At 34.9% G+C, this 26072-nt stretch overlaps 1 protein-coding gene across 1 annotated transcript in view; it reads right to left on the bottom strand.

Annotated features, from left to right (window-relative positions):
• LOC142973222 (lachesin-like) overlaps nucleotides 1-26072 on the bottom strand; it is a 95929-nt gene that overhangs the window by 16616 nt on the left and 53241 nt on the right. Inside the window, exons 4-6 of the mRNA XM_076114859.1 lie at nucleotides 22367-22574; nucleotides 19344-19505; nucleotides 8582-8710 (exon numbers count right to left, since the gene is read on the bottom strand). Of these exons, the coding sequence (XP_075970974.1) occupies nucleotides 8582-8710; nucleotides 19344-19505; nucleotides 22367-22574 (499 nt within the window). The remainder of the gene's footprint in view (nucleotides 1-8581; nucleotides 8711-19343; nucleotides 19506-22366; nucleotides 22575-26072) is intronic.

Here is a 26072-nt window from a genome sequence, read left to right as displayed (position 1 = left end):
TGGCTTAACTTTATCATAAAAATATGCAATTATGGTGCATACGAGTATGTCTCACTGCATATATGCATAAAATAAATATTAAAATTAAATCATCTTCCGTAACGAAGCTTGTAATATTCCCTGTTTTAATTAATGATGTTTTTTCCCATGTATACTTGAACAGCGTTGAACTTTATGACAAAGAATAAAAGTAACCGGCAGTATAATGTTATTGGCAAAAAAGAGAGAAAAAAAAACATTTTAATGCATGACTTTTTCCCCATAGCGTAGTAAATAAGTAGCCTATGTAATTACTTGTAACGTATCATAATAACTAATTAGATCAAAGTCAGAACCGCTATTTATTGCTGCTATCGAGTACCAACAACCGGGTAACTATTGAATTACTTTGTAAAGTCTAATCAGCGCCTCTAGTGGGCGTTTAAGGAACAATTTTGAAGTACATTTTAAATGTCAAACTCTCGAGGCTCTATAATGCCGACTGTACAGAATCGTGCTACTGGTTCCGTCATTTAGACGCTCAGTAAGTTGTCAATAACGATAAAAAAGAACCACTTTCTTATTAATAGGTTGGATCAAAATGATTCCTTAGTAAAACTGTGGAATAAACTACTTCATTTTTAAATAAATGTGGACGTCTTAAACACACAATGGTATACAAAGCTATCTCTAACAAGATTCGAGTCTAAACTTTGATACAGATCTCGAAAAGACCGCCTTTGTGCTAAACATTTCTTTCATTCACTTTCGTTTTGAAAGCGTTATTCATCACAAAACAAGGTACCAATCATAAACGATCACTAAAGAACACCTGCAACTCAACTTGTCAAAGAAAAACAAGCTCTTTCATGTTTTTAGTCAAAAGCGATTAAACTCCATCACAAGGCTAGGTTTATAGTGAGGATTAGCGTTTTGTAAACGTAGCTGAAAAGCGACGCAGTAAATTGGTGTGTGAAATTTTCCAATGCATGATAACTGGAATATAGATGTTCTATATTTAGAGGTGACGTGACCGTCTAGCGAATTCAGACTTATCCAATCATTACTTTTAGTTTGTGTCTATTTATACTATACAATCATGGGTACAATTTTTCCATGAATATAATAAAGGCGTGATTTTATAAGTACGCTTAGGCAACCATTACATGCATTCCGCACGATACGCGATACGCTTACAAGTTCGAAATTGTGATTATTTCATAGCATTTTGTAGAGATTGTTGTTGACATTCTATAGTAATCGATTCAAAACAGGCTAAAACTAAAACAGCGTTTATGACCAATCGACACAAGCTACAATTTTAAGCGATAAAATCAGAGTGTAATTCCTTTTGTCACACTAATCCCATGATTTTTCGGCAAAAATATAACTTAACAAGACTAATGGGATATACCCAAATTTAAAAAGAACTAACAATTAATGCAAAATTAAGGCAAAAAAATAAATAGAAGAGCTGAATTTTTAGTTTTGCATTTGTGATCCGCGCAATCTAGCGCCACTATCAAACCATCCTTATTTCCATCTGAGATCTTTGAAAAGCGTCGTCACAATCTGCAGCGACAATCTTGTCGGAGCGTGCACCGCGAAAAAATATTATCTTTCAATTACCCTCCATCCCAACGACTGTTTAGACAGCCGGCATCTGTAATAAGAATTGAAAATAAAGAACCCTCTGATTCATATTGAAAGAATGAGCTCCGCTGTATTTAGTTGTGTCCTTCTAAAGGTCGTGATAATATTATTATTGAATACCATTTAATATTGTGTAGATAAATAATTATATGATATCCATTTTACGTAGCAATGCGGTCTTTTGGATACATTTGATTGATAGCGATGTATGAGCCCTCTCCTATCCTATGTTTAAAGTAAGCTCTTTACTTTTTTGTGTAAAATATTTGCTTTAAACTTACTATTGGCAGTTTGAATGTAAAGCGTATAACCAGAAATAAGAACGATTTTTTCATTTATTGTTCCAAATGATTCAAAAGCAAGTACTCAAATTATAATAAAAAGTAGTAACAGTTTGTCCCAACGTGTTTCCGTATTTAAATCAGATATTAAACGAAAGGGAATAATATCTTAGTAGGTAAAAGTATTAGATCCACTTATTTTTCACGAGCTTGTTTTTACGAGCGGCGCAATTGCTTTGATCGTTATGGATCAATCTCACAATGAAACCATCCTGTATTAACAAGAGAGTATTTACACTGAATATATTTTAAATGTGTGTAAGTAGCGCGATTGTCTACCACTATCGACTATCTACCGGCAGCAAAAACTTGTGCATGAATATCTGATTAGCGCCTCTAGCGGACGACGTATGAACTACTTTGTAATCTATACTAATATTATAAAGCTGAAGAGTTTGTGTGTTTGTTTGAACGCGCTAATCACAGGAATTACTGGTCCGATTTAAAAAAAAGTCTTTCAGTGTTAAATAGCCCATCAATCGAGGAAGGCTATATTTCATCACGCTACGACCAATAGGAGCAGAGTACCAGTAAAAAATGTTACAAAAACGGGGAAAAATTTCGCCCATTCACTAATGTGACGCAAGGGAAGTTGTGCGGGTCAGCTAGTACACTTTAAATGTCAAACTTTCTATATTCGATAGTACTGGCTGTATAGATCTGTGCGACACGAGTGCACGCATGTAGGCGTAATTGCACGTGTCGTCAGTGACACATGCTCTTAATATGCATATTAGTAGCTAAAAATAGATGATTTCAGATATATTTGTCACACGCAACCTTTAGATTGATCTGGATCATTGGCTGAATCAAATTTGTACATACATGTCCGCTGAACGTCAGTGGTATAAAATAAGGACAGAGGAATTTAAAACAAAAAAATCTGAAAAAGTTTACCGTGTGTAAAAATACAGTCAGTTTTACTTTCACGAGGCACATGTTAGTTCGGTCGGGGAAAAAGTCTTTTCGCATTATAGTATGTATGAACTTGCAATACAATCTTTTCTCTATATAAAAAAGCTCGATATCTGGGTACCTCACGAGCTCACTGAAAGTAACCTAATGTACTCATTTGTGATTCTTGAAGCCAAAGAGATTTTATTACAAGTTCATACATACTATAATGCGAAAAGACTTTTTCCCCTACCTAATATATTGATAGTTTTACTTAAATTATGAAGTAATACTGCACAATATTGCAGTTATTTTTCTTTGAATTAAATCTACACGTAGTACAATTTTACAATAAGCAGTGGACACAGATGTTAGTTGGACGTGTCTCGAGAGCTCTTTCTAGTTTGTTTAATATTAACTCATTTTTTGCGTCTCAGTGTCTTGCAGAAAATAATTGTTTCTTTCCATCTAGCTAGAATAACGATATGACATTTCTTTTAAAATCTATTTAACCCAAGAAATGGAGGTTACGAATGATCTACTTAGATATTTGAAAGACACATAATAACACGAACGTAAAAAGAAGTTTAGCCTTAAGCCTAGCTAGGCAAATTCAGATTTAGGAGATATTACTTCAGGAAATGCTTAATGTATAAATAGATTTTTGTGCGTAGTATTTATAACCGCGACGGTCCTTTGTCACATGGATGTGAATGGATCAGGGTAACTTTATAAGCATTATTCCAAGTGACGTTACCAAACTACTAAGGGAACAAGGCGTTATTTTTTGTATGTATGTTAAAGACACTGCAGCCCGTAGAAATAACCAGTTAGGGGAAGTGTCTGTTATGAATAATTATCATCAAAACAATGCTTCGTGAGTGTCCGTCAGTGACAACTGAATTTACGTTAACCTTGTTTTTCAGATAAATCTGCATTCTTAAAACAAACTAAACATAATTTAATAATATAATATCTTATATAAACGCTAGAAATCCTCGTATGTATAAGTAAAGTTGCATTACCGCAGTCTCGGAGGATATTAAAACAATGAATACTTGCGAACTTACAAGATGGATGATGGAACTTGTTAACGGACATACGGCGGGCACTCACTGCGATGGGTGAACCAAGTTTCCTTTGTTTGGACAACTTGAAATAAAAGTATTGACTAATGTGGTAAGACTTTATAATAACGTATTGTAATAATGTATCTGACTATTAGTAAATGTAGGTTTTCTTTATGAATGCTATTTTGTATGAAAATGCTTGTAAATGACGTCACATGTACGTTGTTTGATTCTGTATTTTTTAAAATTAACTTGTGTAGTCAAATATCCAATTGTGATAGTTTGTATATTTGTGTTTTAATGAATATTATGATATAATAATATATTAAATTAAGAGATACCTTTACGTTTTGTATTTACTCTACACTCCGGCGTAAATATATATAAAATAGGTAAAAAAATAGACAATAGCTGTGTACTCAATACAAGTTTGAATACCACATTCAGAAACCAATAAAAGTAATTTGAATAAAAAAGTGACTGAATAAATTCTCAATAAAAGCAAATACTGGGATTCATCGCTTGAACCGTTTGCTTCTAGAACATGCCATCTGTTTTACAATAGTTCTTGGCTAATAAAAAGCCTATTTTTCTTTCATGAAATCTTATCAATATAATGTTAAAATTGATTTATGAAAGTTGATGACTTTATCAACGTTGCAAGTGATCTTCGTGTCAATGAGTTTTATATTCTGAAGAATACGTTCAAAGTATTTTCCTAATGTTAACGTCTTATTTACCAGATTACATAGTTCAGCAAAAAAAATCCTCACTAAATACGATAAGCACGAAACATTTTTATATTTCCAGTATCGGCAAACTTATGCTGGTCTTTGTCGCGAGAGGACTAAGTCCTTTGATGCTAATTTGATTACAACTACATAAACAAAATTAGTCTCATGAAAGTAACAGCAATTCCACACGCCTTATTTTCATACATTTCCCTCCCGAGCATTATTATTTCATAAAATAAAAACACAATCTCTTTAAAAGTTTTAAGCGGACTGAAATTTGCATTTAAATGATATAACATTGCGTTTTATATTCTCTAGCGGGGATAAATAAAATAATAACTAGGTGGACGGAGTCGGGGCGAAAACTTGTTATCTCTAAGGCTCTATTCACAAGCAACATATCGCAGCCTTAAAAAGTGGTTATGTGTGAATAGTAGTAATTTTAGGCTTGTTGCAGTTTCATTGCAATTACTGCTAATGTCGAAGTCATATATAGTTTAATTCACGATGCCACTGGTGGTTGCGTCGTGATTGCGTTGCGGTTGCATCGTGGTCGTGTTGTGGTTGCATTGCAATCACTTTCACACGTTCAACGAAAAATTGTGGTCAGTATTATAATACTTACCACGATTAATGACACTTTTTATTATTAACTAGCGGACACCCGCGACTTTATCCGTGCGGTAGTTTTCATCCCCTATTTTCTCTCCTTAGGGAAAGAATTGAACGGAAACCTACATCATAAAATTTCCCGGCATGATAAAATCTGCCAAATTTCAGTCCGATCCTGATTTGAGATATATATGTTACTGTAAAAGCCCGAACTGTGGTATATGCTAAGATTTTCCGGTAAAACCTAAGATTTACCAACTCTCAATGGTATAAGTCCGAACGTTCTTTTATTTCGAACTTTTACCACTATTTAATTGGCAAATCTTAGGATTTACATAACGACACGGTAAAAGTTGATTATCATGTGTTTGAGCCGTAATATAATGATATTACTAGGGATATAATTATATGCCGTAATATAGTTATAATGAGAGTTTGAAGATGTCGCCGGAGCCCCGCTTCGCGGGGCTCCTCCTTCTGGGTGGTTTAAAAAAAAATAACCACGAAGGCTGAGGTGGGAGCGAGCGAAGCGAAGCTCCCACCTCAGCCTTCACCCTTCTAACCTAACCTACCCATGTCGGTTTGCCCAAAACTCCTTCTTTATAACTATAAAATTATTTTATATTAGCTACATTTACCTGCCCTTGAGGTATATCCTAAGATTTACCAAGTGAATAGGGGTAAAAGTTCGAAATAAAAGAATTGTTCGGACTTTTACCATTGAGAGTTGGTAAATCTTAGGTTATACCGGAAAATCTTAGGATTTACCACAGTCCGGGCTTTTACAGTAACATATATATATATTTAGATAAATACTGCTTGGCTACATGTTTTTATAATAGTACGTCTGAATATACCCTAAGTAGATCAGTAGAACCATTTTATGCCACGTACGGGGCAGTGATATCGCTGAACTAGTGCACTATAAAGACCTAGGAACACGACGATTTATGTCAATTTTCTGTGACAGTGAAGGAATTATGTGTGTTGTATAGTAATAGCTGTTTTACTCGTAATAGTTCTGTCTAGTTGAGGCGTTATTGCTGTTCTACTTGTTACGTCATGTTTAGTGTCTTGTATTGGGCACTATTTGGAACTTTGAGCTCCTAAAAAGACGTTAGCAATGCACTTTAACCATTTTTTGATGAGGCAGCCCGAGACCACGGTCGATGCAATTCAATCGAAACGTCGGGTAAATAAATAAGTTATCCTAAACTTTTAATTTTTATTCGCGTTCGAAACCCGTCATAACATAATGTTATAGTGTTTATAGTACTCTCAGCAGTTATGATAGTTAAACGTGTTTTATAATCTATACTAATATTATAAAGCTGAAGAGTTTGTTTGTTTGTTTGTTTGTTTGAACGCGCTAATCTCAGGAACTACTGGTCCGATTTTTTAAATTCTTTCAGTGTTAGATAGCCCATTTATCGAGGAAGGCTATAGGCTATATAACATCACGCTATGGTCATTACGAGCGGAGTAGCAACGAAAAATGTTAAAAAAACGGGAAAATTTTTGACCCATTCTCTTAGGTGACGCAAGCGAAGTTGCGCGGGTCAGCTAGTCAATATAGTATATGATTTTGTTAAATTAAGTTTCACGATACACAAATAGATGCCATTGGGAGGTCTTGGTGGGATACAAAGTTCCCGTAAGCGCTCTTAGCCAGCAGATTTAAGATTATACTCATTTCTAAGAAGATACTCTTGCTCCGTAGTAAGTAGTAATAATATTTTGCTATTTACTACATTACATTGTAATATTTTTAAGGCTCTCAGAATCGTTCTTGTGTCGCGGAGACGTTTACAAACATACAAACAACGGTCACAAAGTATAACCAGACCCGAAACAACTTATTTATTAGTGAATCGCACAAATAATTGTTTCATGGGAATCGAACCTAAAACCTCCCAACGCAATGGTAGCGGCATGGCAACCTAAACCACTGCACCACGAAAGAAGTCTCTCAGTCAGAACGCTTATTTATATCATTAAGAAGATTTTAAGTCTTAAAGACTCAAAATCTTCTTAGTTCTAACAAAAACAATCCAGTAGTCTTTAAAAAATCTGAGCAAACACTCTAAAATCTTCCCATTTGGAAGCAGTTCGTAGAATCGAAGGCTACAGTCTGAGTCGAAATCAATAATGACATAACAATACAGTGAGCTTGTAATGCGGCAATAGACGGAGAACGTGAGCCAGTTGTGGATTACACCCGTTGGGCTTCACCGTTTTACACGCTATTCCACTGATTCAACGCTGGATTGGGGATTTGGGGGACGTGGCTTAATGAAGATGTTTGGATGCTTTTGGTATGGATGTTGGACTTTAAAAGTACTCCACCCACTTTGTGAGGTCTTCGAAAAAACCTTTTTTAGATGAGTAGGTTAGTGCACCTTTTAATTTCCCCAAATTGGGTCAGATATTTAGTTTGTTAAGCGTAGCAGAAAGACCAGTGTCAGTCAGGGTTTTAAGATAATAGATTCGATTCTAGGTTGGAAAGAAACGAACAACCGGAGGGTCTGAAAGTTTATGACAGGTAGCTTTACTATATAATAAAGGTGCGGATGGAACACTTATTGGGAATTGGCCTACAAAAAATATTATTTTAGTCTAACATCAGAAAACCCTCACCTATCCATTTACAAACCTCATCCATAATCACTTAACTTCACTATTCTCGCTTAAACACAGCAATAAATATCGCTTTACCTCAAAAAACTCGTTCACTAGATCACCCATTAGTGAACGATGTTAGACAATTGGGGCTTACCACGGGTTCTCGTGTCGTTTTACACACGATTACACGGATTCAATGTAAGTGAGATGTGCCTTTATCTCGACAATGAATGGGGATATGTCCCGGCGTTTGGTCGAGATTCTATTCAATTTTCCTTCAATTGCTAGTAGTTGATTGGTATTGAAAAACTAGTTTGTAATTGGTACGTTTCAATTTATTTCGGAAATGTAATAAAGGTTCTTGTAAATCAGCTTCGTTTTATTATTGAGGTTTGAACAATATTAAACGGTAAATTAATATTTATTGTAGAATATTACATTCACATAATACACAATACATGTTTGTACGTTTATTTGCTTTTTACAGGTAGTTAACGAACGCCAAATTGGCGCCAAAAGGCTGCTCGGTCAGTCAGTGTGCGGCTAATCACAAACTTTCTTCTATACACCTATTTTTTTAAGAATATCACCAATTTTGTGTGTACTTGTTGGACACAGAAATGATAAAATCGGCTTTTAGTAAAATTAACCATTAGAATAACAATAGTGAACTCACATTCAACATCAACAATGATCCTCTTGGAGACGGAGGGCGGGACCGCGTTGGTCGCGATGCACAGGTACGCGCCCATCTCCGTGCGACTGATGCGCTGCAAGCTCAGCGTGTCTCCTTCATACACCGTCACTGGAACATATAAATTGTGTTAGTTTGGCTTCTTCTTCTTGTCGTATGATTAGTGGTCAACCTAGTGTTAAAGTTGTTCAAGCCGCCCAAAGGCCTTTGACGTGGCTTAACGACTGTTATCTTAATTGACAACAACCGGGACCGACTTTTTTTACGTGCCCTCCGAAGCACGGAGACGCCCTGTTCAAATACCACTAGGCGGTCACCCATCAATGGAATGACCGCGACAAGGTTTGCTTAACCCACAGATCTTTTACCGACCGGTGAGCGCAACTGGCTACGGGCGCCTCAATTTGGCTGTATCATGCTAGTTTATTTGATGTTCTATATCCTGCAAGCGGTCTCATTGGCCCTACCTTCCGAACTGTCTGTAAATTCACTCTCTGTATCATTGACTATCATAAGTGTTAGCATTTGACCTAAATGAATAAATGATTTGATTTTGATTTTTTTTTATAAGAAACCAGGTAGATACCGGGCTCCTGTACCAAGTGCGTGAACAATACGCAGGTATACTCTTCATTCTCTTTATCTCACAGCTCGGCAGGACGGATAACTATCACGGTGAGACGACAAGCGTAAGACCGACAGCTTTAATTCCTTTCCAATACCCGAATGCTTTCAACCTAAACTTCCTAACTCAAGACATATCTTTAATTTCTTAACAAAAAAGATCAGATACGAAAATTTCCCCAAAACGGGAATCCTAGGTGAGAACACTGACCTTGAAATCCCATAATCTATTTATTTATTTAAACTTCTTATACAATTTGTATAAAGGTGGACTTAATGCCTAAGGCATTTTCTGCCAGTCTACCTTGGGGTGATGCAGAGATTAAATGAAGTAGGATATCCATAATCCTACCGATACTACCGATCGCACCAGAAGCATACCAAGAAGTGGTCTCACGTGGGCAGCGAACGAATAATGACATTAATCGATTGTTATAATAAGTGCACGTTTGGCGCAGTGGTTTAAGCGGTCACCTCGCCGTAACAACCGTAGTGCCGCGTGTGGTGGGTTCGAATCCTACCCGGGACAAATCTTTGTGTGATGAGCACGAGTATTTGTTCTGAGCCTGGTTGTCAATTTATCTATATAAGTATGTATTTAGAAGTATATAAGTATGTTTATCAGTTATTTGGTTACCATAGTACAAGCTCTGCTTAGTTTGGAATCAAATGACCGTGTGTGAGTTGTCCAATAATATTTATTTATTTATTATTTATAATGACTATTTAAAAACGAAACGAACAATAGTGCATTTCCATACATACCTACATTCAATTGATAAAACATTTCTATAAATCACAAGCAAACAAATTCCCCTACGCTGGTGAACATGAAACATCGGTACATACAATGTACGGCAGAGTTACAAAAGAATACAATAATAGAAGCTTGGTAAAAGATTAGTAACCAAGCAACCTTTATTTTATTTTCAAATTAATAATTTCTCTTCCGTTGAAAACTGTAAGAATAAAATTTATTTTATTTCAGCAATTTGTTCGTAGGTATCTCTTGAAAGAAAATGTGCAACTTCGCTTCAAGTTTTGTGCCTCAAGGGGAAACTATAAGCGATTTTATCGTACTTTTTATTTAAATAAAATTTAATCATCTTTGTAGCATTTTAATATAACTTGAGTTTTGTATCTATTTAAGAAATAGACTCAACTTTTTCCGTATAAAATTAAAATGTCTATCAACAGATAAAGAACAAAATGTCGTTTTTTGTTTCACGCATGAAGATTTTTTTCGAGGCATATATTCTCCGAGTATTAGTTAACAAACAATGTTACAAATTCAATTACCTAAAAAATCTATTCATATAATCTAGAATCCCCATTTAATTTCCGTAATCATCTCAAAATCTTTTATTCCCATCAAACCCAAAACTACGGACGTTAAGGTCATTTAAAACAATCTAGGTGGGGGTATAAAAATTAAAAATTCCAGCCTCGTATCCGTTGGGTCGGCGTCGACCATCAAGTGGCCAAATGAGTTTGCCTCTATTTACAATTACGGTGTACTTCGTGCTCGTGCGGCGGCCGGCCTTGCAACTGCGCAATGGAAATGAAAGTAATGAGTATCGCCACTCGCTCGCAACTTGAATACATTAAGCAATTAGTGGTACCTCCTGCACTTGTTTTTAATGTTTATTTTATTGTTTAGATTGTTTATTAGGCAGTTAGGTTCGGTAATCAGCTAGCATTACTTAGTTTTGGCTAACGTTAGCTTTTTGTGTCCGGTTTGTGTAATTCAGAAGTTAAAATTAGACTAGTAGTTGTTGGATAGTTGGTTTAGTGTTGATACTGCATTCTGGTACTGATAGAAGTTTCAGTCATGTAGAGTTTAATTTGTACGTAATTACTGCATCGTGTTACTGTACCGCATTTGTATGTAACTTTACGCACGTTATAAACAAAGGTGAAAGTATGAAATTATTTACGCACGTCTTACACAATACACAAATGTTAGTCCTATAAAATATAACGGACACGTCACGAAACTGCGTACTATTATTTAAAAATATACTTTTTTTAATTAGAAAAAAACAGTAAGTAGGTACTTTGATCGTCTTGGCAATTTAGTCTGAGACTTCGCTATCAGCAGCCGTTTATACAAGAGCAGTCTTTGCAAGAAATATTTTTAAAATGTCACAAAATAAATCCTTATATTTTTCATCATCTTTAAAGCCTATGCTAATGGTTCAACCATAATCTCAAAAAAACTATTTTCCCAGTACATTCTAACAATTTAAACGATAGAACCTTTTTTCTAATACCCAGCTGTTACGTCACGCTGAGATGATAACATAACCCTCTTCATTTCATATTTCAACTGTCTGTCTGTTTTTCAATCATAAAATGGTACGCGTTCTTATAAATGTGAATGTACATTAGAGCATTTGGTTATAAAGGAACATTTAATAATTCAGTTTAACTGTAACGAATCGAACATTAGGTATCGTTTTAATATGACACCCATCCGCTGCTATGTGCCGGGACCTGTACCTCGATTCTCTACCACTATCGACTACCGACAACCGGCTAGCTATCGACATTTGACATTTAGAATGTACTGCCAAAAAGTTTTCTACGACACCCGTCAGAGGCGCTGATCAGATTTTCATACAAAATTTCTCGATGACTGGCCGGTTGTCGGTAGTCGATAGTAGTAGAGAATCGAGATACAGTAGCTCGATAGTAGTAGTCGATAGTAGTAGAGAATCGAGCTACAGTAGCTCGATTCTCTACTACTATCGACCACCGACAACCGAACTGTCATCGAGAAATTTTGTATGAAAATCTGGTCAGCGCCTCTAACGGGCGTCGTAGGAACAGTAGTTTTGGCAGTACATTCTAAATGTCCAACTCTCGATATTCGACAGTACAAATTAAACAGAATTGCGCTACCTACTGTAACAGTAATTGGCTTGCTAATTTTGTGCAATACTGCTAGTATGTATAAACATAGCTTTAAGTCTTCCATATTTTAAATAAGTAAATCATTACAACACTACCGTTGCTAGGTTAGATAATTGAAATTGCTTTACATTCAATAATGCTGCAGTATGCGTATTATTTTAGCTTATGAGTCCCTTTTCGCAAGTAAAATTTGCGTTCTTAAGTTTTTTTTAATATCATACAGATCGCTAGGATAAATTTATTGTAAGTTCTCTAATGTATATAAGTCTTAACAATCCAGCATAAAAAACGTCTTGGATATAAAAACAGAAATTCGTTTACATACTCGTAAATATTATAAATATCAATCCATTACATTCAAACACTCATATTAAAGTGTTGTTCAATATTCTGTCTATCTCAATTATATATGTTTATCACATGCGTCACTTATGATCAAAAGAATCTTGCTTTAAAGACGCAACTACTAAAATTATTTTTCAAGAGTTCTGTTTGTCAATAGACATATTTTTTTTACTTAGTACGTAATTCAAATTCAATAGCACGTAAGGCTGAATACATATAAGGATACCTACTTGAAACAAGAGATCCATATTAAAACATAAAATAAGATTTAAGACTGTTATTACGAATATTCAGTTATGAGTGATATAAAATATGACGCACGCTTTCACTATTTATAAATAAATATGAGTTAGCTTATTGATGACATTTTGTCAATATTTTTCATACTTCAGCCGTAAGTTACAGCAGAAGTATGTAAAATATTGATAAGGTTTATTAAGAGAATATGTAATATGATACTTATTCATAAAAAACTGACCTTAAGTCTTTTGTAGGTTCAATACTTAAAGCGTGTCGAACTCTCTTTATACTAATTACCAGAAGTCACTCATAATATCCCGTTAATTGGCTGAACATCGTTTCTTTCAGGCTTTAAACAGCTAATGAAGAGTGGGTGTAACCCTTTAGAAATACAACCTTGTTACAAATGTCAAGTGTGGGTGTTGGTAATTGGAGTAATTAATATTAACACGCACTTATGTATGAAACTAACACTATTCGTTAAAGGATAGATGACAAAGGTCAGTGGGAATGATAGTGAAGAGGAACTTACTTCTCTTAAGCTAGCTTAAGAGAAGTATATGTATTTTTACTTCTCTTAAGCTAGCTTAAGAGAAGTAAAAATACATATATATTTTCACTTTTTCTATATTTTTTAAAAGACAACTCCCGCACTAGGAAATGTTCTTGTGTCGCGGGGTCTTTTACAAACACACAAACAACGGACCCAAAGTACAACCAGACCCGAAACAATAATTTGTGGATCGCAAATAATTGCACCGTGTGGGAATCGAACCCACGTTCTCCCGACACAATCAATGGTATCGGCGTGGCGACCTAAACCAGTGATTTAGCACTCCTTTTTCTTAATAGCAGTAACATGTTATGTAAAGTTATAATATTATTTTGTAAATTTTCACATTTTGAAAGAATAAATTGTAAAGACATTTTCTAGACAATCTACAAAGATTGGATTTAAGACTGTGGTTATGTAATGAAATAGAAAATGGCAGATTTTTGTTGTACAATCAGCAACAAAAATAGGTCGAAGACACATAATAATCTGTAGTGAGAAACCGTTCGCTATATTACACACATAGTTATCGCGTTTGGCTAATGTTTATATACATACATTATGTTTTTAGTAAAACAAACATTTAATGTAGTCATTGATAATTTAGCCCCTGTTTCAGTAAAAGTCCCGTAATCATTTGTGTCGCAAGATTCTGTTATTAAAAAAAAAAAAACAAGCAAAGGAATCTTTCAAACGACTATATTAATTTTTGATTATTAATTTTTATATTATAAGTTAGAAGGCATATTAAACTGTGTGTAAAAATAGCACTTTAAGTGTTGTAGATATTGTGTCAAAATTTAGATATAAGACTAAAAAATACTAAAATATTGATTTTTTGTTGGTAACTGTACTATGCTCTATTTGCCTTCACCAAATTTTATTACAAACTAGGTTCCGTTCAAAATTTAGTCACGTTAACAGTGTTATGACGTCATCGCTTATATTTCTACAACATAACAAAATATCGCCGTATATTTTCAAAAGGTTTGATGGAGCTGTAATTAATGTATTTTCACGTATACTTCTCTCACGTAAAGGACTGTAATGTAGAATTCTGAAAGATAAGGTTTAAATATTTAGAAAAACAGGTTTTTGGAATACTGGTGTATGTTAAATGATAGTGCTTGCTTGTTATGCTGCCATTTCTTCTATGCTTCGGCTCGCGTTAGCACCTCACCGGTTACATGATAAAAATTACTTAATATCCCAGAATTGTATTGTCATATAATTTGCGTATAACCGGAGCAAATTTTTCGTATCAATATATAACTTTGCAAAAAAAAACTTGAACAGTGTTGTATGAATACATTTTCACAGCATACAAATCACCCGCATAGCGACAAACCGAGTTCCAAATACCGACACTTGAGCCCAGATGCTTTAACTAAAAAAACCTCGTCAGAACAACTTTTATTCATCAGCACGGCAGCTCTTCACTTAAAGCCGCGAGTAAAAAGGGTACCGTATTAATCCCAACAAAAGATTAACACGTACAATCGAAAAACCGGAGTTTTTCGATGGTGATGTAATTAAAACATCCTCCATGCAGGGGTCTTTGCTAATACGTATGTGTGTGACAGGAGGGTCACACACAATTAGCAACAAGGGCCCTTCAACCACACGTTAATTTTACTCGGCAGGATATCGAAATTAAACTCAATTTTTGAGGCTTTGTTTGACTGCTTCAGCTTTAATTTGGCAGAACTGGTGTAAAGCTTTTGTAGGATTTCGTCCATTGTGCTTAAACCGGTAAGTAAAATATTTAGACCTGTATTTTACCACGTATAGGTCGATCATGGAGCTGGATGCAATTTACGTCTACAAATGACCTGATAATTGAAGCCCGATATTTGACCACATAAAAGGGGTCATCATCCTCTGAACCAGGTGACGACTTAGCACTCGAAACTACAAAAGCTTTTGGAAACCGTCAAGGGCTTACTACCTCACGGGACTTCTTGATAGCATAAACATATTTTAAAGATTCGCTACCCACGTACTCGTCACCGCACCGTTTGCATCTTCCATTCAGTTCAAGACCTGATAAAAGCCCCCAATTCGCTCTAGGCCAGCGAGGTGGACACAAGGCCTAATCCTTGCCTCATTCCGAGAGGAAAACCTTGTCCAGCGGTGGGGCAGTGATGGTTGTAAATTTTTATTGTATTGTATTATTTCCAGAAATAACCTGACAGTGGCTGCTCTAAAAAAATCGCATGAATCTAATCACATTTGGTTCCTAACCCACTTTTGTTCTGTGGTATATTTTAAACAGTTTTTTCGTAATTTCCTCGGGGAGTGCATATATTTGAAGTGGCACTGGCTGAAGTGTGTTTATTATCATATTTGCGGCATTACTGCGAGTGTGCTCGAGTGCGCGTAATTGGCCTTCTATTTAGGGAAGAAGGGGTTTCAAGTGTTTCGCTTTTGGTTCACCTTACGAGGGTGAGAATGAAATGAGGGTTAAAGTTGATTTTAGCTGAAAAATATTTATATAAGCTAACTTTTAGGTTCATTACTTTATTTGTATGTTATAAAGCTATCAGCAGTAATAATATATTATATTTTGAGGTGCTAGTTATTTAAATAATAGACGATCGATACAATACTCAAAACAAGGCTCTTATTGTGAATTTGCCACCTTGTCAAATAAATATTTTTTTGACATGCGTAAACAGCTAAGTGTCAGTGACAAACACTCACCATACACACGATTTTCAATATTCACGGTCTTTGATGTTATAACAGTAACTTAGTAGTATAACAGATAACAGTTTAACAAACTCACTATATCATAATGTAAATGTCTTTACATAGATAAACCACCATCTAATACAAAATTCTCTTACAAAACGATCAGTACAAACAAAATTGCATCACATTTCTGCAACGACTGTAAAAATCAACATCTTGGCTACAGTTTACGTCCTATTAGATAATGGCTGAACATCGACTGCAGTACTATTAGCTAGTATTGTTCCGTTATTGGACGTAAGGAATGCAAACTAAAGTAATTTTATGACTATTGCTTCTTACGGTAGGATTATTATATGCCTCTAATGTCCTTACTTGACAGTGATACAGTTTAAATGTTCATTTGTATTGTTATGCAGAGATTTGAAGTAATAATATCTATGCTACTATTTCAGACGATATGTCTAAAAAAACACCGTTTAATTACTCATAGGCCAGACAGATGAACTTTATTTGGAAAAAAAAAAATATTTTGACAGATTCTTCATTCGTTATCAGAAAAATTCAAAACTACTCTTCGAATAAAATTACCTTTCGCAACCAAAACAAGCATTCATCGAGGCAGAAGAACTTTAAACTCGCTTTCTACTTTTTACTTCATCGCAACATGTCTTTAATTCCAGCGCATTTTTAAACATTACCCTAAAATAATCATCTACGTATTTACACAACGCGACAGCCCTGTGCAATAGAATTGTGTAGTTGGCTGGCAACAGCTGCGCTTTGCGGATTGTTAAAATATATTATATCCAGCAACATGTACGGCTCTGCGACGCGGTTACCAACTTACACTAAGATTTGTACTACGTCTGTGTGACTGTATCCTCATCACTGCGTCACGTGGCACTTGATGACAGACTATTTACAGGAAACTGTCAGAACACTTTTAAGCAATGACATAATGACTTAACCCGTAACTGTCTCAACTTGTTTGAGTCTACAAAACTGGTCCAGTCTTTATAAAAAATATATCTCATCAAGTCAGTTTAAAGTCCTTATGTTCTTACTTTGCCATCATAGCAAATCAATTTGAATACCATGTAGTATTTTATTAGATTCCAATTTCTTTATCACTGATAGTCTAGAGTTAAGGTTGAAAAGCTGGCAGACACCGAGTCACTTTAGGGTCAAATAGTTTATTGAAGGGAATTGTCAGTGTATATTTATTTAGATCACTAGCTGACCCGCGCAACTTCGCTTGCGTCACATAAGAGAGAAGGGGTCAGAATTTTCCATGTTTTTGTAACACTTTTTACTGTTACCTACTCTGCTCCTATTGGTCGTAGCGTGATGATATAAAATATGCTTTTTTTCACGAAAAATATTCTCAAAATATTTTTATAGTATAACGAAGTCGCGCTAAGGCATATCCGCCATTAAAACAGTTGCCATGGCAACGGAATTTTGTTAATTCAATGTCATTATAATATTGACTGTTCGCGACTTCGTTGAATTTTCTGAATTTTCCCGGGAATTGCGTTATTTTCCCGGGGTAAAAAGTAGCCTATGTCCTTTCTCGGGTATCAAAATATCTCCATACCAAATTTCATGCAAATTGGTTCAGTAGTTTAGGCGTGATTGAGTAGCAGACAGACAGACAGACAGACAGACAGACAGACAGACAGACAGAGTTACTTTCGCATTTATAATATTAGTATGGATATAGTCGATAAGTCATACAGTGACGTTAGGGGGACAATATAGGTTTGAAAAAAATGTTTCATAGAACGAGAGTCCTCTAGAAAGCGCATTGGGTTCAACACACTAGTTCACTGTTGTGATTAAAAAATATCTTTCATCGAGGAGGTATACAGAAGTCACGATCTCCTTTTGTTATTTTCCTTCACCTTATCTTTAGAAGTATTTCTGCATCAGATGTAATGATCTCATTACATAATGATATGATATAAGTACATAATGTTTAAGAGTTAAATTGTACAAGAATTGTAGTTTATTTTACAAGTCGTAGTTAAAAAAAAATTTAAATGGTAATAAAAAACTTTATGAACTGTTATAAAAGAAATAATTGTAAATAGCTGCCATAAAAATATTGTTAATATCGTCGTAGAACAGCTTAATTGTCTCAAAACAATAAACTAAATTAATACTTAACTCATAGAACTTAAAATTTAGTTGAATATTAGAAACGATATTAAAACTACTTTTGCTCAAAATAGTATATTTAAACGTTAGGACTTTTATATGTATTTACAAATAAAACAAATAAATATTAGATTAACAGACCAGCGCTATGGCACGGTCGTAAGTGTATCCGACTGCTGATCATGAGGACTCAAGTTCGAAAGCCGGGTCGGGTAAAGTATGTCTATGGTCTTTTCTCTCTTATCCATATAAGAATATTTCGAAATAGCAGGCCGGAGTTTGAAAACGTGCCCAGTAAATGGCTATAGGCTCGCCCCCAACATAATACATCCCGGTTGAGATTTGAACCTGCCACTCGCGGCACTACAATTATTGTGCCGAGGTGACCACGCTAATCACTGCACCAACAGTTGAACTAAAAAATAAACGTTAGACTAACATTGGTAGTAGCGAAACGTGCTCGAATTTTATACATCTCTGACTAGACTCTTGGTATACAAGACATGGTAAGTATGTAAAACTTTTATTAAAATATTCTTCTCAGTGTTTATACATTTATATTCGTCGATACTGTTCGCAATTGTATAACGCGTTACGTGACGATAAAGGTGAAATAATACTAAGGTACTTGGTTTTAATTCTGTAATAAAAGTAAAGTACTATTATGTACCTATCGTGCTGTACCTTTATGGGAAGGAATTTGAGACGGCGTTAACGTAGATGTCTTTTATAATGATGATCACGACTTTTTGAAAAAATGTTTACGGAACAATGCTTAGGTGTTGAGTGTTTTTGGATATATCTCCAGTTAATTCTAAACGTCTTAATATTGAAACGTAATCATTTTCATATCGATTATTAATTAAATTGTATTTTATTATTGTATTATGACACAGCCTCGGACTGTACATAGATTTTTTTCATATTTTTTTTTATCAGAAACTGTAGTTTTGATATTGCTAATTAATTATATTATTATCAAAATGAGTATATAAAATTATAGTCATTTTGTAGGCCGAATTAAATTTTCTAACTTAAAATAATCTACAACCGACTCGCTTTTGACAAATTTTGTACGAAAACAATCCAAATTCATCAGCACCTCTAATGGGTGCAGTAGCAACTAATTTAAAAAGTATATTTTAAATATCAAACGCCATATGATAATAGCAACCAAAGAAAATTCGTACTACTTCATATAATAATTACCTTTCTTCCTCCTATCAACCGATATAGGCTGTCCATCTTCGCGGCGCCACATGATCTTCGGCGTGGGGAACCCGTCCGCCTTGCACACCAGGCTTATGTTCTGATTCTCCCTCACTGCTACTGCTGACTGCGTGCTCTCCTCGTCTAAGATGTTCGGTGGTACTGAGGACAAGAAGCAGAAGGTGAGTTTCATTTTTTTCAAGAGAACGCAAGAAATATACATTTGTACGTACATAATATATTATATGTTTTATCCAAAGGTGTAGAAAAGTGTATGATACTCCTGCGATTCGCTTTTGAATAATTTTAGTTTCAGGTGATAAGGGGAAAATGCCTTGCGATTTACAGAGGACACGTTATCAAACTCTACTTTAAAGAAATCTTCTAATAAAAATCTAAAAAAAATGATCAATCAATCGAACCCGAGACGTTAGGATCAGCAGTCGGTTAGGTATACTACCAACCGCGTCACAAAGGCAGTCATTTTGTATCAGCAATAAATAAGTCCTGTCACGGGACTCATACATACAGTTAACAAATATAAAACAAAACTCGGAAGCAACAAAAAAAATATTTTTAATAACTCAATTTGTTTTATAAATATGGCATGCTATTAGTTAATAAATAAACATCGTTACACAAAGTGTACACCATTTTAAAACATTCTACACGAATAAATATGTTTACAGAACACGTTATAAAATATTCCATAAATCTTGTATTTCAATTACCGTATATTGATTGAACACGCAACTAGAAAAGCCGCAATTACGTGTAAGTCTATTAATTCACCCTTTCTCAGAGAGTATATTTAGAGCTCGCCACAAGTTGCGCCCTAAGCAATAAAACCGAGATAAAAACAGCGTGCCACGTTTAAAATGCAAACACGAGGAAAAACCACCGTTTTATTTCCACTTAAAAGTTTGTAGGAAACGGCTATATAAAAGACTAACTGTTACTCGTATCGGTGATTTGGGACTACACGCCTATACAGTTAAACAGTTTTGTACATATAACGTTACCGTTGGGCAACTGATACGAATGTTATCTCGAGACTTTGGCCGTGTTCCATATTTGCTTGATTTTCGGGCAGTCGCTGCGAAATTATTTGTTAACGAATTTGAGGTAATGAATATGGAGATAGCAATGTTGGTGACGTTGCCAAGTGTATGATTTGGTGTGGATTTTGATGACTGCAATCGTTTAGATAATACGGTATTTTGTGATAAGTTCACATTTGCCAATTACTATACATAAACGACTATAATGTTTTTTAAACTTGGCTTGCAATTAATTGGATTGATATGGTCATAATTTAAAAATAAAACTGCATTAATATTACCTATAAGGAATCTCGTACAATAATGCCAAGACTGGATTTTCAACAACCAGTAAATTTACTTTCAACATAAACCTATTCATAAGTTTCGCATTGAAGTTGAATCCTATTAAGAACGTACCATTCAGAGGCAGCCAAAGGCAATATTAATACAAAACTGGCACGAAGAACGTAATGAAAACATGTCAGCGTGTGGCTTACATTCTTAGAACAAACTCGCCAACAAATAATTTTGATCCAAAGTAATCATCTTTGTAACGACTAAACAATTTACATCCACGCACAAAACAACAATTAAATTTTCCCAAAGAGTTTATTTCAAAGCGATAAGAACTGAAAGAAGAAGCTATTACCCCTTTCAAAATACTATAGGAAAGTAATTAAAAGTTTCAACGTGGAGACAAGGTGGGGAGAGGGGTAAATAGGGGGTTTTCCCGTCAATATTTTCCCCAATTCTGATTAATAAGTTTCCATTATATCATCGAATAGCTTCAGTTATGAATGAAGGTTCATAACTAGTGTTAATGGATTCAAGAGAAGCGATATGACGGTTTCAAAGATTAATTTGTGTGTTAAGGGTGAGTTTGTTAGGGTATTTTGTTAAACAAATTCGTTTGCTTTAGATTACCTGTTTTGTTTGAATATGATTTAGGTGTTTAAATTTTCGGTTTAGACATTTTTTTCAATTTTCTTTGTTTTTTTTGGACAACCTCATACAAAAATTGATTTCTTTTTCTTTAAAATGTCGCGTTGAGTGAGAATCAATCCATGACCTCACGATAGTTGCGGGCCTACCGCCACCTCAACCACAGCACTACGAAGGTGAGGTATTAAGTTATTTTTTACGAATGCCTGGTAACAAGTGTGGCTAATAAAATTACATATCTTCTTGGTGAAACAGCGCAGAACAATTAAAGTACTGAAAACTGTAAAGAGTGTAAAATACTACACTATACAACATAATTTAAACATTTTCTTAGTAAGAGGCCCTCAATAAATCTCTATGAAAGGCGTAGTAAAATGCATGTAAGTAGAAACATTACTTACTATTTGTCATCTTCGTAAAGATATCTTTATGTTCCCCTATAGAGCAATTTGACCGTCTGAGTGGGTTTTATAAACTTTCAAATAGTGACGATAAAACTATTGTGAACGAATATTCGTGTTTTAATTAACTTATATTAAAACATTCATTTATATAACATGATTATAGTTAATTTTGATAATTAGAATTCTAGTTCTAAAGTATTTTTTTATACTCTCGTAGATGAATCTCACTATAATGTGATGCAATTCAAAACTATATTTGGTATTTAAACTTTTGTTTAATAATTAATTGATCCTTTTAATAGTCTCGAAAGTTAAAATTGTATATTCATAATTATATCCAATTGTACGGTGCACACCAAAAATTCTTGAGCAAAAAAATAAACACTACACCAATTTAAGAGGAGGAGTACATTTTTTAGGTTAGTTTCTATATTGGTTAGGTGGTCTCATATCGTGGAAGTTTTTTAACTTAAAAAATAAATAAAACGTAGATCTGTTTATTTTTTACATAAACCGCTTAGTCGTTGAACAGTGAAAAAACAGAAAACGAATCAAACAGATTTCTATATTGAAGAAAAGCGCAAGAGAAATCACGAAAAAAGCTAGCATATAAACAGAGACAGTAGAAACTCACCCACAACTTGCAGATAACCAACTTGACTGATCATAGGGTTAGTGTTAACTTGGCACATGTAGTAGCCCCGGTCTTCCTGCTGCACTTGGCTCACGTGGAGCAGCCAGGTCATGGCGTTGTCGTGGGACACGCTGAACCGCGCCAGCCGGGTGATCACGTGTCTGTGGATCGTGAGGATCATCTGACGGTCGATGTGGATCCAGGCCACCTGGGAATGAAAAAATATTTTTTTTATTATTTTATATACTGGCACTTTTATATAGATTTAATTTATGTTATGACCGGTGTTCGGTAGTGTTGGTAGCAGCTACATCGTCAATGAAATCATTGATGATGTAGCTGCTACCAACACTACCTAATAGAAATATTGTTTGAAAATATTTGGCGATTAAAAAGAGTGGCCTTCACTCCCTGTATCATTGACTATCATAAGTGTCAGCATTTGAACTATATGAATAAATGATTTGATTTTAGCGTCTCTATGCTTCGGAGGGCACGTAAAAAGTCGGTTGTTGTGAATTAAGATAACAGTCGTTAAGCCATTTCAAAGGCTTTTCGAGCGCCTTGAACAATTTTGACACTAGGTTGACCACTAACCATACGATAAATAAAAACAAAAGTGTTGTGGAGAAATTATAAATGTAAGTAGGTACACACCCACGCAAGTGGTCGACGGTTCGAACTTTAGGCAGCAGACCAATAACTTATGGAAGTAATGTGTGTATTTGAAAAAATGGAAAAATTATAAATATGTGTGTTCTTTCTGCTTATGCGTCAAATCGATTTGGCCACAATTTGGAAAAGTAAATAACTCCCGGGGAAGGTAATTAAAGAAAAATCACCTGTTTTAAATAAAAAATGTATTTGCAAGGTTTAACAGAATTATACTTAATTGATAAATACTTATGATAAAGTCAGGAGTTTAAAAATGTGTATCCAAGACATCCCATTTATATTTCAGAAATTGATTGTTGAAAATAAATTATTCCTCTGTCTTTTCGTTAAAGGTAAACATTAAAGTCGTAAAATTTAGTGTTAAGCTTAAAACAAAAAGCTATTAAATTGTTGTTCAGCATCAAAAAAAAATATCCGTTGAATCCGACTCTGCATGATTTTTCTGTATCATATTATCTTTGACACTATGAATTACCCTAATGAAGAAGAAAAATAATAACATTATGATATTAATTCCCCAACAACTCCAGACTAAAATTTCATAACCTGCACTCAAATGTACACTATCGACCAAAATGCAAATATGAAAATTGAACAAAATTCCCCACATCACATTGAATAAGCGTCCATAAAGTTTTAAAATTCAAGTAGCTTATCACTGGTATGTCCGAACGCTTGATATATTGAGCAAGAGCGAGTTGTTTTACAAATTCCCTACCTGGCAGAGGCAATAAAACTAAAATAGAAAGTTTATTGCGGCTGCTTTTACTATATCCACGTGAAATTTATGCCGCTCCAAGTCAGGTTATTGGTCGGGAATGGATTGAACTGTTGTATAAATTCACCTCTAACTCTAACGGAAATTGAATTCAAACACACCATCCTATTATTTAGTGGTTTATTTTACTCATTGATATCTTATTTATGTTTTGTTTTTGTTTGTGGGTTTATTTGTGTTTGTGTAATATTAGCGAGAGTATCAATTATTATTTATTTATTTACTTATTTATTATTAAAGGCATGTCCACAGTATAAATACGAACATTTAAATAAAACATACAAAATGAAACAAATGGGCGTGTACCTACCAATATACATATAATTATAGTAGAGGTTTTGTTATAAATAAAGAGTCGATCATATCGTTGATGTATTGCAAAAAAGTCAGGTGTGGCAGTCCTGTATGACAAGATGTATGGGTGTGAATGAGGCAAGAGAAGTTTGTAAGGATAGTACCGTTGATTTTGACTTTGACTTTAAGAATCTAATAAGTTCCCGAATGAACATTTCCCAAGTATTTATTTAATCCTTATATTATAAAAATTATGTATTTTTAACACTACAAGTACTTAGTCTCTAACACAATATCGATTGAAATCATATTCAGAAATCTATACTAATATTATAAAGCGGAAGAGTTTGTTTGTTTGTTTGTTTGTTTGTTTGTTTGTTTGAACGCGCTAATCTCAGGAACTACTGGTCCGATTTGAAAAATTATAGGCTATATTTCATCACGCTACGACCAATAGGAGCGGAGTAGCAACGAAAAATGTTGTCAAAAACGGGGAAAGTTTTGACCCATTCTCTCTTATGTGGCGCAAGCGAAGTTGCGCGGGTCAGCTATATTGTATAAAGTCTTAAATACATCTTTTATTGGTGTTTTCTCAGAAGGAAGTAGTTCTATAAGAAAGGTCGCAAGTGTATTAGTACTCGTGTTTTATTGCAGTTCTTGAGCGTCGGCGGTTACGACCATACGTGTCTGAGCTGGTTGAGCAATGACTGACATTTCCTAGCGAGTGAAAATAAATTAGACGAGACTACTTGACAAATAGAAAATACGTAGTTGTTACAGTAATTATATAATTATACTGCTATTAGAAATTATATTACCAGTCGGCATGACTTTCAGTTTTCTAGGACAATCATGTTAAATTATTTATCAATGTATAATTCAATTGTCACTCTATTTTTGTATCGTTTCAAATCTTTAACTACGTATTTATTTCTAAAAGCATCAAAGTTCACAATAGATCCTGTTTTATTCTATCATAAAATACATAAACTATTTTAAGCCCACTAAAGTATTACTCAACAATGAGCTAAAAATGTAAGACGATATAATACAACGCCTACAAGCCGGATTAGATATCACAAAGGGTCTAACACCGAACAAATCAAAGATATCGAACACCAAACAAAGCGGATAAGCCCTACACTTGGAACCCGAACTGCTAAGCTGAAAATCTGTTTCTATAATTCTATAGTTGGTAACACATGAGATAGACAAACAGCTGAGGCCGCAGACAATCCTAAAACCAAACGACAAACTGCGAAAGTGGCTTAACCACGCATCGTTGTTTGCTCTGACGGAGACGGCGACGTGGCGTGGTGAGGCGCTAAAACCGAGGGTCGCGTAGTCGCAGACGCTCGCTTGCCGCACTGCGGAACACTCGATACAGTGCATATTTTACGAGACCTGACTCAGATACCCTCTGACTCGCGATACAATCGGAATTTTAGTTCCGTTGCTTACTTATTTATCTTAATTATCGGACCGGGAACGTTTGTGAGGCGACGATTGCAAGGAACACTGGTGCAATATTGCGCTGAATAATATATGTGTATTCATGAGATTGGAGATTTCTTACCCCTTTTTAGTGGAGATGCCCACTTTAATGTAGAAGTTTTAAAATGGCGAGTAAATTTTGTAGGAACAAAGTCTGGATTTTATCAAGATGGTGTAAGAATGGGTGGTTATACAAGATTAAATGACTCCCCACGTACGCATAGATTTCAATGATAGGTAAAATTTAGGTAGGCACAGTTCCCCTCTAAACAAAGAGTGATGATACATTACTTATTCAGTAGTAAGTCTCCAGGTAAAACCCGTTCGGTTATGTTTATGTGCCGTTTTTCGTGGGGAGATACAGCTTATTTATCCTCTCCCTCAGAGTATCAACATCAAGTACTCGTGTAGAAATAACGAGTTTGTTCCGAACGTTACAGATTCCTCTCGTATCGCCCTTAGGCA

The sequence above is a fragment of the Anticarsia gemmatalis genome, chromosome 5 (genome assembly GCF_050436995.1).
Source record: "Anticarsia gemmatalis isolate Benzon Research Colony breed Stoneville strain chromosome 5, ilAntGemm2 primary, whole genome shotgun sequence".
In the NCBI taxonomy this organism is placed as follows: domain Eukaryota; kingdom Metazoa; phylum Arthropoda; class Insecta; order Lepidoptera; family Erebidae; genus Anticarsia; species Anticarsia gemmatalis.
Note: the sequence above shows the minus strand (reverse complement) of the source record. Positions and strands in the feature narration are given on the sequence as shown.